The 17,014-nt window shown below is 36.5% G+C and overlaps 1 protein-coding gene across 20 annotated transcripts in view; it reads right to left on the reverse strand.

Moving 5' to 3' along the window:
• LOC106163513 (peripheral plasma membrane protein CASK) overlaps positions 1-17,014 on the reverse strand; it is a 134,350-nt gene that overhangs the window by 60,451 nt on the left and 56,885 nt on the right. For 16 of the 20 annotated variants that reach the window (XM_086996811.1, XM_086996808.1, XM_086996819.1 and 13 more), the window contains one exon: positions 14,463-14,584. In XM_086996811.1, coding sequence (XP_086852937.1) covers positions 14,463-14,584 — 122 coding nt within the window. The remainder of the gene's footprint in view (positions 1-14,462; positions 14,585-17,014) is intronic. The other 4 variants (XM_086996812.1, XM_086996809.1, XM_086996817.1 and 1 more) reach the window with 1 other exon arrangement.

Below are 17,014 nucleotides of genomic sequence, written 5' to 3' on the forward strand. Positions count from 1 at the left end.
TTTATATCCAAATTTCCCCTCTGCATAATTCAAGTCCTTGCAAACTTGGAAGATCAGGGTTTGGCAAGTTCTGCAGTCTAAACACCAAACGCCACACCAAAAGTGTTCCAGTTTAGCCACCTTCAGACCGCCAGGGTGCCAAAAGATGTTCTCAATGTAATTACTTAGCAATCAGCTAGTGTTTACAGCCTTAATCCAACACTTAAGTTTTACCACTTGGGACTGTCAGTAAAGGGAACTGCATTTTAAGAACCACCTCTACCAACAATTTATTTCCCAAAAGACGAAACACATTTAAAAGAAGAATCAGTCCACATATTGAGGTGAGAACTACTGCCTTTTGCTTTTATATTTTATAAGTTTTTTTTTTTTTTCATACAGCATGAGATGTTCTTGTTGTGGGACGCATTCACACTGGTCCTGAAAAACTCCATCATTTACACATCATTACACAGAACTTAGACATGCCCATCTTAAACCATATCAAAAATAGACACTTCTCTTATTTCTTGTTTATTATTTTATTGATTTAATCTTGTTTGCAAATTATGTATTCATTTATTTCCTTGTCAACCTAATGAATTAAGCAGCCAAAAGCTCAAAATTTAAACTATCAGTATATCAAGTAAAGCATGTGCCGTGTGCTCTTGATACTCTTCCCACTTTTCTGCAGACACTGCCAATGCTGGAACCCAGAAAGAGATCTACCAAAGATATGACATGCAAATACTTGAACAGAAGACCAATAAGTTCCTTTACAAGATAAATAAAGCATTCAGTAAAGACCCAGTTCAATACCCTGGATAAGATCCATCAAATTGTTTTTAAATTTCCTCATCACTGTAGATATGAGTCACTAAATCAAAGCTATCAAAATGCTCATTTAGAAATTACTTCCTCTGCATCATAATTAGACAAGAATGAAGAAGTTGTCATTATTTTTCAATTATTGGACATACAGGAATGTTTTAAATTAAGAATATCCACGTCAAGGTTACCTTGAAAATGCCAAGATAACTTTGCAGAATGTTAGTAGTAATACTTCTGTTTTGTCACAAACTCCAAAATTGCTCAAGAAATATTTCAAAGGACCATCGGCAATCTTAATGATCCCGAAATAATGTGATACAGATTCATAATAAAACAATCAAACTAAGCATTCCTGTTGAATGCCATGGCAAAAACACCTTATCACACCTTACAAAAGTATAAGATGAAACCTGATCAGTTTACTTCTTTTGGTTCATATCACAATTGCTAAAAGAACCCACAGTGCAGAATTTTACCAGATTGCTCTCGCTGTCTCAACTAACACATTTCTTCTAACACTAGTCACATCCTCATACAACCAAAAGGTATGCACATGAAGGCAGCGCAGCCAACTTCTCTACTTCTTGGGACAACAAAAATGGAATGAAGTTGGTATTTTTTATCACCCAACACAGAAAAAAAAAGTTAAGATTAGATGCAGAACTTCGATGATTGTGTAAGAACTGTTCAATCCTAACATCTTTGTTCTTCTAGACATTGATGTTCAACATTGGTGCTTTTACAGGCAACCTAGGTGCTTTGCAGTAAATAATTATAGTATGCTGTTCTCTTCCATTTTCCAGGCAAGTCACTAACTGGTAGTTACCACATGCAACTTATAATTCTGCTTGGAAATAGTTAATATGGCATCAGGCTCCATTTAAACATAGCATAACTGGTGCAACAAATTGCTTCTTCAAGATAAAAATCACCTGGAATTTGTAAACCTAGATTATTGTATTTAGCAATGTGCAGGTGATCTACCTTCTACCTTCAGCCTCTGCGAGAACACACCGATCCACACTGCCTTTACTTCTGACCTTCAAGAAAATGATCCAGTATTTATCTTATCTGGCCTAAGAACCTCTCCTATAAAAAACTAATTCACTACTCTTCTGGATGGGCATAATGGGAATAAGAGGACTGTTACATCTATCTGGCACAGGTAATTCAAATATATTTCAGTTATGAAATTTCTTCTGGAAATATCTTCTGGTTCTCCAAATCAGCTTATTTTAAGTCCCACTTTTAGTCAGTTTTATCAATCTTTTTTTATTCATTATCAGAAAAAAAGATGTCATTTCTGAGATGACAAACCCATAAATCTGGGCACAGCAACCCAATTAACATATATCTGATCTGTTTAAGGTAATTTTGTCTGAGGAAAAATTTTGAATGATGTATTGAAAAAAAAAAGGCTATTTTTTCACCTGACATCTCTCTCTCTCTCCAGAATCTCTATGGCCCCATTCAGAATAGGGGACTTACTAGTCGGAGGGTCAAATATGGTGACCCACTACAAAGCTTGTCGTCTAATCCGCTAATAGAAACTGAACAGATATCTCGTTGGGAAGTATTCAAGTGGGTCAACCATATTTGACCCTCAGACAAGTTAGTCCTCTATTCTAAATGGGGTCTTAGGCTCTATTCCCATAGATTTTAGATCGATCTATCCCCGCGGGGAGTCTCACTAGATTACTTTCAGATAATCCGACTTAAATGTCCGTCCCGCCTACTACAAGCTGTAAGGGGATAATTAACTTTTGTGTCCGCCCGGCTGACAGCTATTTAGCGTGAACCCCCAGGGAGTTAGGTCGATCTAAAGTAGGTCGATCTAATCTCTGGAAATGGGGTCTTAGTCTCCTATTCTGAATGGGGCCATTGGGAACTATGACAGATAGCACTTCATTTGAAGATAGCTCTGATTCATTTAAGAGTAACTGATGGATAATCTGTTCTCCAATCACTAACAGCTGTGCATTCTCTGCTGTCAATGATATGAAAATGGCTCTACATCTTAATAACCTCCTCCTTTATAATGTACTTCTCACTTTTATACATTACATGTCTTTACACCATTTACTTTGTTTCTTTGAAAGCAAAATATAATGCATTCTAGTAAATAAAGCTTACAACCTACACATGTTAATTAGAAATAGTGTATACCAAAAGGACCGGGAGCTCATGGATAAGATGCTTTCTCTTTCCCCTCGTAGCAGTGCAAGTACACTTACAGCTATTTGTTTTACACAATCACCCATTTTTTTCCCTCTGAAACCAATCAGACACTTCCCCAATAAAACTGCCTACAATTACCATCCTGTGCTCTAAAACAATTTCAGTGCGATATACTGCCCCATATATAGCCATACATATTGCTGCAATGTCACTCCTCCTCTTGAGTTCCCATGGTAAAAAACTTCTCACTTTCTCTGAAGAGTGATTATCCATCAAATCCCGACACGTTGAAGATCATTCCAATTTCAACCGTGCAAGGTTCTCATTTTCCAGTATTATAAAAAAAAATAATAATAATAATCCATGACACCTACCTCTGCATCCATCCTCTTCCTGTCATTCTGGTTCAAACTGCAAACAACCATAGCAAGCAACTAACCACGACAAAAATCTTCTAAAATCTCAGACACCTACCGCAGCCTCCATTTTCTCCCTGTCCCTCTGTCTCAGGTAGCGTATGGCCATATAGCTGACCACGGCGAACGAGAGGCCGATGTTGATGGTGGATAGGTGAATGGTATGGCGGTAATGCCATCCTTCCTCAGAATGCGACCTCATGGACTCATAGCTCATGTTGTGGACTAGAAACGATGTTGGTCAAACTGTCAGCGTAATATTATAAAATGTACCTATTTTAAACACTTACATTAATGGATTCAATGGATTCAGTTCATATATCACATCGATGTGTGTGTGTGTGTGTGTGTGGGCGTGTGTGTGAGTGCACGCGTATACATGTTTGCATGCATTCATGTGTGTGTGTGTGTGTCAACATGCGCGAGCACGTCTGAATATGTTTTCTATGACACAATGCCACAAATGAATGTCACACCATATTGAGGAATATGTTCATGTCCACACACCAAATTGTCTGATGTTTTATTATTAAACTGAAGAATCAACGGCAAAAGCTCATTGTGAAACAGTAGATATACAGATATGGTACAAGTATTATTTTCTTATTCAACTGCTAATTTCACATACGTGCAAAATTCAACTTTTGAAAAAACCTGTGTTTTTTAAAGGAGGATTAAGCCACTTGACATGCACGCTGATTTAGTTTTAAAAAAAGTAAGGTCAGTAAATTCTATAAAATAACAAGCCCCATTTATGAAATAAACTCCCTCTACAATCAAATGTATTGATTTTTCAAAAGGATTGAAAAGGCACCATGCTTTTTAATAACTCTAGGGCTTTTGTCCCCAAAACCCCAAAGCCTGCAAAGTCTATATCCAATAAACAGAGCACTGGCTTTCCAGTTCTTTGATTTCTAATTCAACTTTCTCACACCTTTCACGGTTGTTGATTTAGTCAACCAAGCTTCATTTACGTCATTGAGAAAGCAAACAATAAACACAACAAACTATTTATGAAATGTTTTCATGAAAATATTGTGCAATGCGAAGACATTAACCCAACCCTGTGATTGAAGATTTCTACCAGGAGAATTGCTGCACTTCCTTTCTCCAAATTACTTATTCAAATATGAATTGTTTGTTTGTTTAGAACATAATCGAGCCAGGTTTATATAACAAGCAATGGCGGGTCACCCTCCCCACAACTCGTAGCTAGTAGGTGGTTTGTTTGATTACACAAACTTAAAGACACATGTTACGAACTGCATGTGCGTGTGTACACAACTGGGTGCAGTGAGACCAATTACTAAACTATTTTTCAAATTAATTTCATGTTGTTATGAGGTAGAAAAAAAAGAAAAAAATATGTCCGAAGCCTACCTGGGATTCCTGCAGCCATGGTGATTGTTTCACACTTCTAAGAATGCCCTAAGCAGAATTGAAAATCAGAGATTTCTCCTGCCCTTCCGACCAATGCACACAAGTTATAGAAGTAACTGGCTTGCAATTCACTCAACCTGACTTGTAATTCCCACAGGAATCATGTCGCAAGGCAATTTGTAGGCTGTCAAATCACAGAGCAATTGTGAGTTAGATAATCCGAGTAGATACAAGCAATATCAGGAAGACTCCAGATGAGATAATGCCTGTCTTTTCAATTTTTTCAGTTACAGAGACAGTGGGGATCAAGGTATATATCCTAGTGCTGATTGAGACTGACTGAAATTTGACAACTCATTGCATAAACGCAGGATGCTTGATGAATTTTCCAATCAACAAAGAAATAACTGCTCATCCTTGAAAGATCAGTTCAACCAAGACAACAAGAAATTGCTGGAAAATAAGTCGTCTTTTTTCACAACTCCACTCATCTGTTAGAGAAAAGACCTGTCAAGTCTATAAACATCAGCTCTAGGGGAACTGCCCTCATAAAATCCTAGATAAACTCCACTGAAAAAGGCTTTCTCAAACCAACTGGAAGCCTGAGAGAATTAGATTAGAAAAATTTCCAGGAGCCGGATTCCTAGTAAAAACAGTAACATAAGCCAACAGCATGCACACTGGTCTAAGTAGCGGACATCCTGGTTTAATTGTTCTAATGTATACACCATCCACATGCCTAATACATGGCTCCTGCAGCATAAGATTCCTTGAAATAAGTACGAACGTCGAGTCTTCAGTATGTGTATTTATCCTGCTGCGATCAGAGCAAAATGTTTATTACTCCGTCCTGTGCAACTGCCTTTATAAACCCACCTGCGTTAAAATTGTTCTTATGGTGGATGTAAATATTAATACAGAGAAAGGGACTGGTGCTGATTTACAGTGATAAATAAAAGTTTCAGCACTACACCTTGATGCAGGAGTAGCACTGCATAGAATAAGCCAGGAACATGGATAACACTATGTGCCTTAATGCTGTTTGCATAAAACATATTTTGGGGCACGGGGGGTACCGAAAAAACCTCCTGAACACATAGGTACTAACAATAATCCACAGAAGTGACCTTATCCTGATGAAGAAGACATGGCCATGTTTTTCTTATTGGGGTGTCTTTTGTGAATATTCATATTATTGTTGAGGTGCAACAAAAACAATTTGAGACGTTAAGAAAATATTGTGAAAACACTTGAGATTTATCGATGATGCATACACGGGACTTATAGATTCACATCCACCATAATACATAGGGGAGGGAGGAAGATTACATAAATTTTTCTTGGTTGGTGGGATTTATCTGCAATTTGTGGCAAATATCTTTAAATCAAGTGACATACTTATCATGTTGTTACATATTATACATAAAAGTGACAATCTTTAACTGAAATTGTATGTGTTGACCAGATCAAAAGATATATTTTCAATTCAGGCAAAGTAATCAAAATGTTCTGTTCCTATAAAATCGCACCATCAGTATATTGCTAATAATTTCAATTAATTAAAGAACTCAAATTTTAAAATAAATGGGAAACCTGATCAATAATGTGACGAAATTGGCTTTCACAAGTGTGGTGTATTATGGTGGGGTTGGTGACAGTCACACATTTTAATAACTTTGCTTTAAATCTTTGTAATCCAATTAAAAGACTTGGTACGCAGCATCATAGCAATCCTTGGCAAGCAGTCTGCATCACAAAACACTCTATGACCAAAACAAATCTCTGCACATAATCAAATCACCATAATCCAATAGACTCTAACATTACATGAGGCTTGTAAGCACTACCTGCGGATCAGTTAAAATATTAACGTCTGTTAGAAGTCTTTCCAAAACCAACAGGCGTCTGGGGAGATTGGAGTAGTTCCCTTCCTGGGAAACCATGCCATTGTGCCTGAGGTCCTTATAAAAGCCGTGGCGTAAAGAGTGCTAGCGCCCAGGGGGCCTGTAAGCAAGGGGAAACTTTAGCGTCCCTCTAAGATGCATCAAATGAAATAATTTCACTTACTCTCCAATTTTCTCTCCAAGTAATATCACAGGAAGCAGTAAAGAAAGCCTGACGCAAGTCATCTTTTTTATCCAAAGTTTGTAACAAAACAGCTCACTTCTGTAATTATCCAAGGGAAAGTATTTACTCCCATATTTTCTTTCCTCCTTCACTCTTGCCTTCTTACCACACTGATATCTCTCTAATAAGTACAAAACAATACAGTATATATCTTATGACAGAATTGGTGCACACCACACTTTATCATCTGAACACAATGTTTCAACTGAAAGACTGCAAGAGCTTAACCAGGAAGTTTCCAGGAGAAAACCTCTATATCCTGACGTGAATTCATCAAAGCAAAACTCCCAAATGCAACACATTCTGTCAATCGAATAAGAAAGGCCCTCCATTTCAGGAAGAAGAATTCATCCATCTTAACAAAAGATTTTAGGGCTTATCCTGAAACGAAATCCCTTTTAAATCAGAGTAACTTGTGCTCAGCTATAAATCTTCAGGTTTAGACCTATAGTAAGCATCAAATGGTTTCGATCATTTCAAGAAAATGAGTTTGGGTGGAATCCTGGCCTGGACATCCAAATATATATATATATATATATATATATATAAGTCTATCCCTGGGACCTGGGTGCATATAATACATCCAATCATCCCAATCAATCTTGGATAACTAACAGTGGCAAACATCCAAGAATCTTCCAATCTTAAATCTGCATGTTTGATTATTCCTTAGAACTAATGATGTTGAAATCAGAATCGTGATCCCGTAATCTCAGTCAGCTAACAGAAGAAAATGTCCATATCAATATCAATATCTGTTTGTCCTTGGTTTTTATAGCCAGTGATTTCTGTGCAAGAATCTGATTCCTGTTCTCATGATCATGCCAGCCAAAAAGATCTTTCTATCCCAATCAAACAAGATACATACGACTATTATTACTTTGAGTGTTCAACTCGAGGTCCAATCAGACAAGGCCTTCTTGAAAACAGAAAACCGAATGTCTTCTGTCTTAAATAGCAAAGCACCATCAGGCTCATAGGTAGGGGGTATCAAAGTAACACCCCCTTTTCCAGAAATGGTCCACGCTAAATCAAGATGGGTTAAAAAGGTCCACATTTTTAGACAGACAACCCCATCGAAATTGCTGCCTTCAGGCCTGACAGTGGAGTCTAACCGTAATTCCACTAGGTCCCTGAAATTTGGAACACTGGTTCTCAGAAGAACTGAGTGAGCCATATTATTCGGTCCAAATACTCCTTGTCTGAGCACACTTATGGACGTAATTGGGTTTTCAAGCTTTCTTATCATATCAGTAAAATTAAGGGCTCTAAGCAAACTAACTCATTACTTTGTCATTCCTTTATATAAATATAATATAATGGAAAAAAGGAATTTGTGAGTTTACTGCTATGAAGTGAATGATGAACTTAAAAAAAAAAAAAAAACTTAAGACAACATAAAATCTGATATGATCTTGGGTTGTAAGGAAAAATAGAAAGAAATGGCTTCACGACCCTATGGACAGGAAACTGGGGCTGCTAGCTTACAGAAAAATACCACCAAGAAAAAAAAATCAGATTTCTGATTTAATTTGGCTAAAAAAATCCTCACTGATACAAGTGTATAGTATTATAGTATGTGTAGTAGATTTCAAGAAATGGAGAGGGTAATTACGGGGGGCGGGGAGGAGGGGGAATGGCCGACAGAGAGGTCACACGTCATCACCCCTTTAACAAGAATACCACAAAAATCCCTACAAAAACAGGGGACCAGTGTGGGAACAATGTGTGGATTAGAGAGCACTTTCATCTGTAGCTCAGTTCTTATCAATCAGCCAATTACAAACCTTCATCTGTAGAGAATGAAACACCTCCCATTAAAATGCAAGGATCAAAAGGTGTCCTAATCCAAACAACTTCAGGGATGTAATGAAATTAACCATCACAAAAAGAAACATGTTTTTCCCCAAAAGAGCAATATCTTGTACTGCTTAAAACTTTACCTAACTGTTAGCTTTAGTACTCCATCATGAAACACACTGCAGGTGCCTTGCTTGCTAGCAAAGACTGTGTTTCCAATGTAGTAATGCACACTCACAAATTACATATAGAAATAAAAATTCCTCTAATGCCAGATTTCAAATTCATAGTCTTCAAAATATATATTCTCTTTTAATATTCTTTATTTTGTTCCAGAGGTTTGGTTTGAAATTAATGCCAAGTGGAAGCAGCAATAGTATAATTTTATTTACTGAGGATAAAAATGTGGTAAGTATTAATCTCTTTTTCCCCATGGCCCAAATAGATTTTTCTTTTTTCCTCAGAGTAAGTTGTGTGATGTGCTCAACGGTGAGAGTGATGGTGAGAGAGCAAACTACCAGACCAAGAATGAAACCTGTTAATTCTTGCAGACTGAATATAAGACACCATTTATTATCTGCATTAAGCACTATCTAATAACTGCAAATGTAATCTAAGGTATGAGTAAAAGATGAAGGAGCATTACCAATCAAATAAGGTATTATTCAAATGTTAGTTCAATTATCTTGAATCCAATAGGAATGTTAACTGTGAAATCTAGTTAGTCACTTCCTGTGAATGTTAGCCAAGGTTATGCACAAGGTCAAGGTCAATTATGTCAAGGTCATTGTGGCAAAGTGTCAAGGTCAGTGTGGCTTGACTAACTGATCTATTGCCAAGTTGAGGTTGGTAAGATATGATTAAGATGATAATCCTCTAGTAACTGATTAATTCTCAGACCGCAAAATATCATTTGCCATCTTATACAACTAAAAAGTAATCAAGAACTAATAAGTGATATTTTTAGTTCTAAAATACCTGGGAGACTCCGAGACATTTTCCTTCCATTTCTTTCCATCTTCATGATTGTTATGTGTATTTTCTTTTATTTTTCCCTTTTTTTTTTTTTTGGAAAATCCTTTCTGAGTTTTATAGACAGTCTAGCAACAGAGAGTTATACTATATATTCCACAAGGAACCACTGTTGGTCAGAATCCAAATCCACTTATTTCCTAACAGTCATACTGCCAAGTAAACTCCCACTTATTGAGTTGACAACTGTATCTGTAAAAAAAGAAAATGTTAAAGAAATTCATTTCTGACTGACTAAATCAAAATCCATTTAGCCTGGGACCATGCTACTGCAGACCTATAAAGTGTTTGGGTGCTTTACACTTTTAAATATCTGTAATTGCTAACAATTAAACTGTGCATTTTCATCGTTAAAGATGTGAGAGTGGAAAATGTTTTTTTTTCTTCTTTTCACTCCTTGTATTAATAATTATCTGGATTTTCAACAAATTGTGACCAAGTTCGATAAAATATATAAATAATCTATGTAAATTTATCCACTCAGTTTGGCCACTTCTAGACCCTCATACATGGATTTTCAAAGAGTTGTGACTTCAATGAAATATATAAATAATCAATTTATCCACTATCAGTTCTGGACACTTTTGGGCCCTCACACAGCATCAAAATCTATCAAAATATATATGCCCCCCCCCCTTCCCCCCCAACCCACAACTACGAACCTGATAAACCCTATAGCAAGCACAACTCCGTGCTCAGACAGAAATCAACAAAATCACACAGCTAACCCGTTTGGTTTTGATTTTTATGAAAAACTACCCAACTGAATACCAAAATCTGACATTTAATTTAAAAGAAATCGGCAACATTCAATAAAACAGTTTCGCCCGATTAGACACCAATGGGTGTCAGCCGCCATCTTTTGTCCACTGAGGACAAAAGTCAACTTTTCTTTTAATCCTTGTTTACTTTGTTAGGAGGCGATATGTTTATTTTTGGCAAATCAAATTATGTACAACACGTCCAGAGGTATTAGGCTAGATGCTAATATATGTCTACCACAGCATTTTTATGCCCCAGATGCCGATACCAGTCTGAGTATGGAGTGCACTCGTTCCAATGGAGCTTCTTATATAACCATTGCTCCTGCTTGAATTGGTAAAAGGCATGGAGCATTCGGTATCTTTTAAGTTATTTTGCATTATCCCTCTGTTATATAAAATTAGAAAAAAAAAAAAAAACTTGGTCTTTTTTTTTTTTTTTTAGATAGAGCATCATTTCTTTTCACATGACAAATTGAGATCTTTTACAGGTAACTTCATAGGGTCCTCGATAAATCTTAACTCACAACAATTTATAAATCCTACCTGTTTGGCTCTTTATCTTGAACTCAGAATTTATTTTTCTCACTGTTTATTCCATATCATAAATTTAAATGTAACACTCACCACATACTGATGTCTTGGCGTTCTGCATTCTCAACATCAACAGAAATAACATTCAACAGTCAAAGTGCATCCTAAGCATCCGGAGTTTTCTTTCTGCGCTGTTCAGGTCTCAACTCAAAGTTTTTCACTAATATTTCACGTAAAATACTACAACTTGGACAGAAAATACATCAGATTCTGCAATTTTCTCAATAAGCTTTGACGACTTACAGGCTATCAAAAACCACAACTCCAAATTACTGCAAATCAGGTCAAAACATCTTTGAACATTTTTTGACCGTGCATCAACGTTTTAACACTTAATCATGTCTTCACCCCCCGTTTGACCTCCGTAATGTCCAGCTATTCTAGGACACAGTGTCCAGGTCCTGAGAGGACCATGGTCAATTGGTCAATTTAACCTGGTTCACGTGTTATGTATTACGTAGTTCACAATAACATGCCTGCGGGGACACCCTGTACCTCTGCTGGCCCCTCCTAGCCAAACAGACCAGGAATAATAAAATAATACAGACTTGTTGATTATAAAATATCATAAAATTTGTTGGTATTTTCCGTCTCTAAGACCTACAATTTTGATCTAACACTATTGCTGGAGTATGCATTATAATTGCCTCTCTCTCTCTCTTTTACACACACACACACACACACACACACACACACACACACACACACACACTTTCTCTCTCTCTCTCCCTCTCTCTCTCTCTCATACTATGCTACATGTTGACTACAAATTTATTCTTCATTTCTTCATTTTACATGGCTCCAAGTTTCACCATATTCCTTATACTTGTCTCAAATCTATTCTCTTACTCCTGTCTTTTCCCAAATATTGGAAGTAATCTGTTAAATCAGGCAGCGCTGTGCCACCAGCAGGCTTTTAATACAATTTCTATAGGTCGCAGGGGCCACTGGTTTCACCTCATATATTTAATAATTGGATTACAGCATTTGTTGTGAGTTGACCAATGCCTTAATGTGGGCTGACTGGGTGGGATTAACTGTGTCAGACTTCTGGCGAAGATGAACTTTACAGTGAGCTTATACAAAACTGACTTGAGGATTTCAGGAAACCAAAGCAACCTTGAATTCGGAAGCAATCTACGTGAAGATATAGTGGTACATTTGAGGCTAAAACGAATCACCCTTGAACTTTCTTTCTGCCTCAATTTCCACAGGTAATGGGAAATGAAAACATAAGACTCAATAGCCATCATATATCATACCCACAAAGACAAGACCCAATATCCCTTTCCTGAATCTTCTGACCAAAGATCAAGCAATCATTTTCATAGGAAGACAAAAAAACAGTTCCCAGAAGATGTCATAGTCTGCAAGTAAGGTGTGATGTTACAGGACGGTTTTATATTATTGATGTTCTTCAGATTTTGTCTAGTCTCACCCATGCACAATTAGGTACATCTATCACAATGACAAAATATTCACAAGGCACTGTCAAGTTTGCAGAGAGATTAGGAGCAGGAAAATATTATAAAAATATGCTGGATCCTATAGACCAATTTCCCAAAATGATATTCTTTTTATGACACTATAAAGGGAACAAAAAGGTAAAAATTGAACCCTGTGATTAAAAAAAAAATTAAAAAAACACACACACACACACACGTTATTAATTCTCTGCTTTTGCTCCTAAACCCTATCTTTGCCATTGTATATAAATCAAAAGATCAAATCTGTCCCTAAAAATCATTTTGTATTCTGCTACGGGAACACTATTGGAACACTCCACTCCTCTAAATTGCATCATGTTGCCATTTGAAGCAGGTTTCAGCTCCAAACTGGGTTACTTCATGTGAAATGCCACAGATAGCCTTAAGACAGATAGACACATATCCTCTCTCCTGGTAAAATTACATCTCAAAAAGTCAATATTACATCCTGTTTACAGGAACAATTTCCTTCAGAAGGGATGCATTAGGATCATTTTCAAATGAGAAAGATACAAGGGTTGAACTTTGGTTGAGATGATAGCATTAATATGATTGTTGGGCCCACTTAGACTGCTACCGTGGGAAATATTCAGTGTTAACATTACACCACATTTATATTCATCAGGATATCTTAATAAATAATTCAGATAATTTTATCTTAGAACTAAGTCTTCTGTTCAAATTAAAATCCTGTTTGAATATTCCTCAATGGAGCTGCTCTTTTTTTTTTTTTTTTTACACAATAAAAAAACCTAGGAACACAAAACAATTTGCTGAAAGAAAATGGATGGTTTAAAAATAAAATATTCATTTCAGCCATTATAGAACAAATACAGAAATAATCAGATGTTCATGAACCTGGTCCAGGGGCGGATTTAGGCCGTCTTCTGGGTCTTCCGGAAGACGGTCAGATTTTCAAGTTTACATTGACGGGTATCTATTTTTTTCTGTCGGAAGACGGTCAAATATGGAGGTTGGATCAACAAAGATAATTTGGAAGACTGTCAGAAAATATTTTGGATCCGCCCCTGTGGTCTCCTTGTCCTCTTCACACTGCTTTCTTCTCAGTGAAGGGTTTCAGCTGGTGAACAATGAAGATCACCCACTTCCACGAGGTTGAAAAACACACGAAAGGGGCAGTTAACACCACCCTGAATTTCTCTATTACATCAGACATAAAACACATACTCAAACAGCAAGATATGTCATACCAATGGCCTCTTTCAGACACCACACCACAATTTAACTGTGATTTTCACACTAACACATTGCCAGACATGCTGAAAACTTTTTTAAACAACTGGACATTACGACCCATTGTTATGAAAAATTTTCTGGACCCAAGAACGTTTTGCCAGATGCATATTCAAAATGGCACCTCTAAAATTGTTACCGATCCCTTAGATGGACTGACCACAATATTAAGCTGGTCCTTGGAAAATTTCTTTACAGGACAGTTTCAGTTTCAGCATGTCTGAATTTCAAGAGTTATGCCATGATTTTAATTATCATAAATGGTCCAAAATAAAATGATGGTCTTCACACTAAAGGGACCTGGTCTCAGGAAATAATAAACAGATCAACCCTCTGCCATTTCATTTATCAACTGTTTGTCTAGAAGGGGAGAATTGCAGTGTCACACCCAACACAATCTAAACTGTCACACCTAGCACATTCTCTATTGTTACCACCCTTTACAGAACTGATATACATAAACAATAAAGAGAGGCCAAGGATTCAATCATCACACAAAAAACCCACTATACACTCACTCAATATGGCAGAGGGTTAAAAATCCATTAAGAGAGTAAAGACCACAAATGCGCAGATATAATATTTATGTGGCAGAGGGGAAAACTCGTCATTCCGGGTCTTACCTCCAGCAGGGCATGCAGTTGCTGATCTTGGAAAATGCGCTCCAGGAAGTCCGTGTCATTAAGGTGACAGTCTGTCAGGCACTGGATCTCCTCTAGGCTGTCCAGGATCTGGGACACTGCTCCTTTGAAAAAATAAAACGAGAGACTCTTGATACTGATATAAAAATGATGAACATTGTTTAAAAGTTTTTATCTAATTTCAATGATAGATCCACATATTAGATGTTCATCTCTTCCATCAAGGACTTTTGTTGAAAATATATTGGTCAGATATGAAAGAAGATTTTTTTTTAATCCTGAAAATGCAAGCACCAAAAATACACAGATCCACAAGGGAGGAGGGACATAAATACAATACCCAAATAGCAGGATTTATGGACACATCAGGAAGACCACCAACCCTATATTGATAGATGACAAACAAACAACAGTTAGACTGGTGACTTTTTTTTTGTGTCAAATGCTTAGTTATTCCATCAAGGAATTTTCTTGTAAACACATCTGAAACTTGATAAAGAGGTAGCAGCTAGTATGTTATTGTGTTCAACCAAGACTGTCAAAATCTGGAAAACTGCTTCACAGAAAATAATCTCCTACAGAAATCACACTATTTTCCAATTGTTCTTTCAAAGTGTATATTTGATGATTGACTGTTTCGTCGTTATTTCGAAAATTTTCAAAATATCACAAAAACAAATACACTAACTTAAACTGAAGTTGCTCTTTAGAATTTTCAAATCGCCTTTTTTTTAATTACTCCATCTAAACATACTTAAAAGAAACACTTCATTCATTTGTCAACGTTTGCAAAATTCACTGGACAGTATGTTTCCCTATGCGAACACCCTTAAAAATAAATGATTTGAAATCAACTAATTACTTGTCATGGTCAATTTTGCAGATCTCAGAGATTTGTTCAAATGAGTGAAACACTCCCTTGAGAGAACAAATCAAGCCAATCACAAATCTTGGATCAATACAGCGTGAGAATCAATTGTTTCCACCAGCAGAAATATCTGAGGTCTTCACAAGGCAGTTATGAATGAAACATGTATAACTGCAGCTTCAAAACTATACCAAAGATTTTCTATAACATTATTATAGCTCTTATATATAAATAATTCCAATAAATAAACACTGAAATAAAAACTTTCTTAACAAAAGTGATAGCAGATAACATCAAACAGTACATCAACAGGAACATGCGGGTAGTAGCAGTCAAACATGTGAAACACATCAATGACCTTAAAAGTAACAACACAGTAAAATCATTTAACTAGCACAAATAACAGATACAGTTTTGAAAAAAAAAAAGCACGAAGAAATGGCCTGATAGCCTTGTGGTTAGGCTAAAGGCAAGAAAAACACCTAGAATAAATGGATTTCCAGTTCAAAAAAGAGAAAAATGTGTGGAATAAAATGATTAGACATTCTGACTGTACAGTATCTAGCCTTTATCTATACATACCACTTCCTGTGTACGGTGGATAATAATTATGCTTCCAATGACTGCTGCCCATATTTCTGGTACTTGCTGCCTCAAAATGTTCGTTTTGTTTGAAGTTACTATGACGATGAGCTGGCATCATGACAATGGCTATTGTTGAGATCGTTGTTTCAGTCAGTGTTTAACTTAAATGATTTTCATTCAATATATCCAAAAGTGTGATTGGTCCTTCCAGAGAAATTGTTGCCTCTTTCCATCACATTTCAATATACTTTGACTACTGACAATGAAGATGTCTTCCTCTTTAAAGTGAAAAATATTAATCTCTATTATCCAATGTTGACTTTTTCTAATTTGGTTTTCTAGGGACTCACAGTGTGACTGATGGGCGATTAAGCCACATAATAAATACATTATATATTAATGTGCGAACCAGATATGTAGGGGTTGTAGTAATCCTTATAACATAGAACAAATGAATAAATAATCCTGACAACATCAATTTTTGCTGCTATTATGCCTCTTATTGTCATCACAATGAATAGTCACCACGAACGATTCATGGACTACATGGTGAAATCAGCTCCTCCCAAATACTATAACATGGCTTTGTACAACAGCTAAATTCAAGAGTTACTACCACTCCAATAGTTCAACGTCTCATATGACACCTTCGTTAGGCAATGACAGCTACTGCTGTAACTTAACACACATGACGCAACTGATGAAATATTTTGCTGGACTAATAATGTTCTCCCTGACACTCATGGCATAATGGTTCTCTTTTGATCACAGAACAAATTGTTGTAACTGGTAACTCCACCCTTGTTTTTGCTATCAGATGTTGTAGTTATTGTTATTATCTTCGCTACTGCAGTTGCTGCTACATGTTGTTGTGATATCACAGTTAAACCATGACATCATATTCTGACAAAAGTTCCCTGGTACCATATTGTAATTTCAACTCATCAATTGTTGAGCAAAGGGAAAACTGTCTAGTCCAAATGATCAAGGCCATGCGTAATGGCCAAAAGTTCTTGATAAACTATTCCAAATTTTTAAGTCATATGCATCAGTTTTAATACTTTGCTACATGAAAACTGTC

This window comes from Lingula anatina, chromosome 10, assembly GCF_051362555.1.
Source record: "Lingula anatina isolate TDL-2025a chromosome 10, LinAna3.0, whole genome shotgun sequence".
In the NCBI taxonomy this organism is placed as follows: Eukaryota; Metazoa; Brachiopoda; class Lingulata; order Lingulida; family Lingulidae; genus Lingula; species Lingula anatina.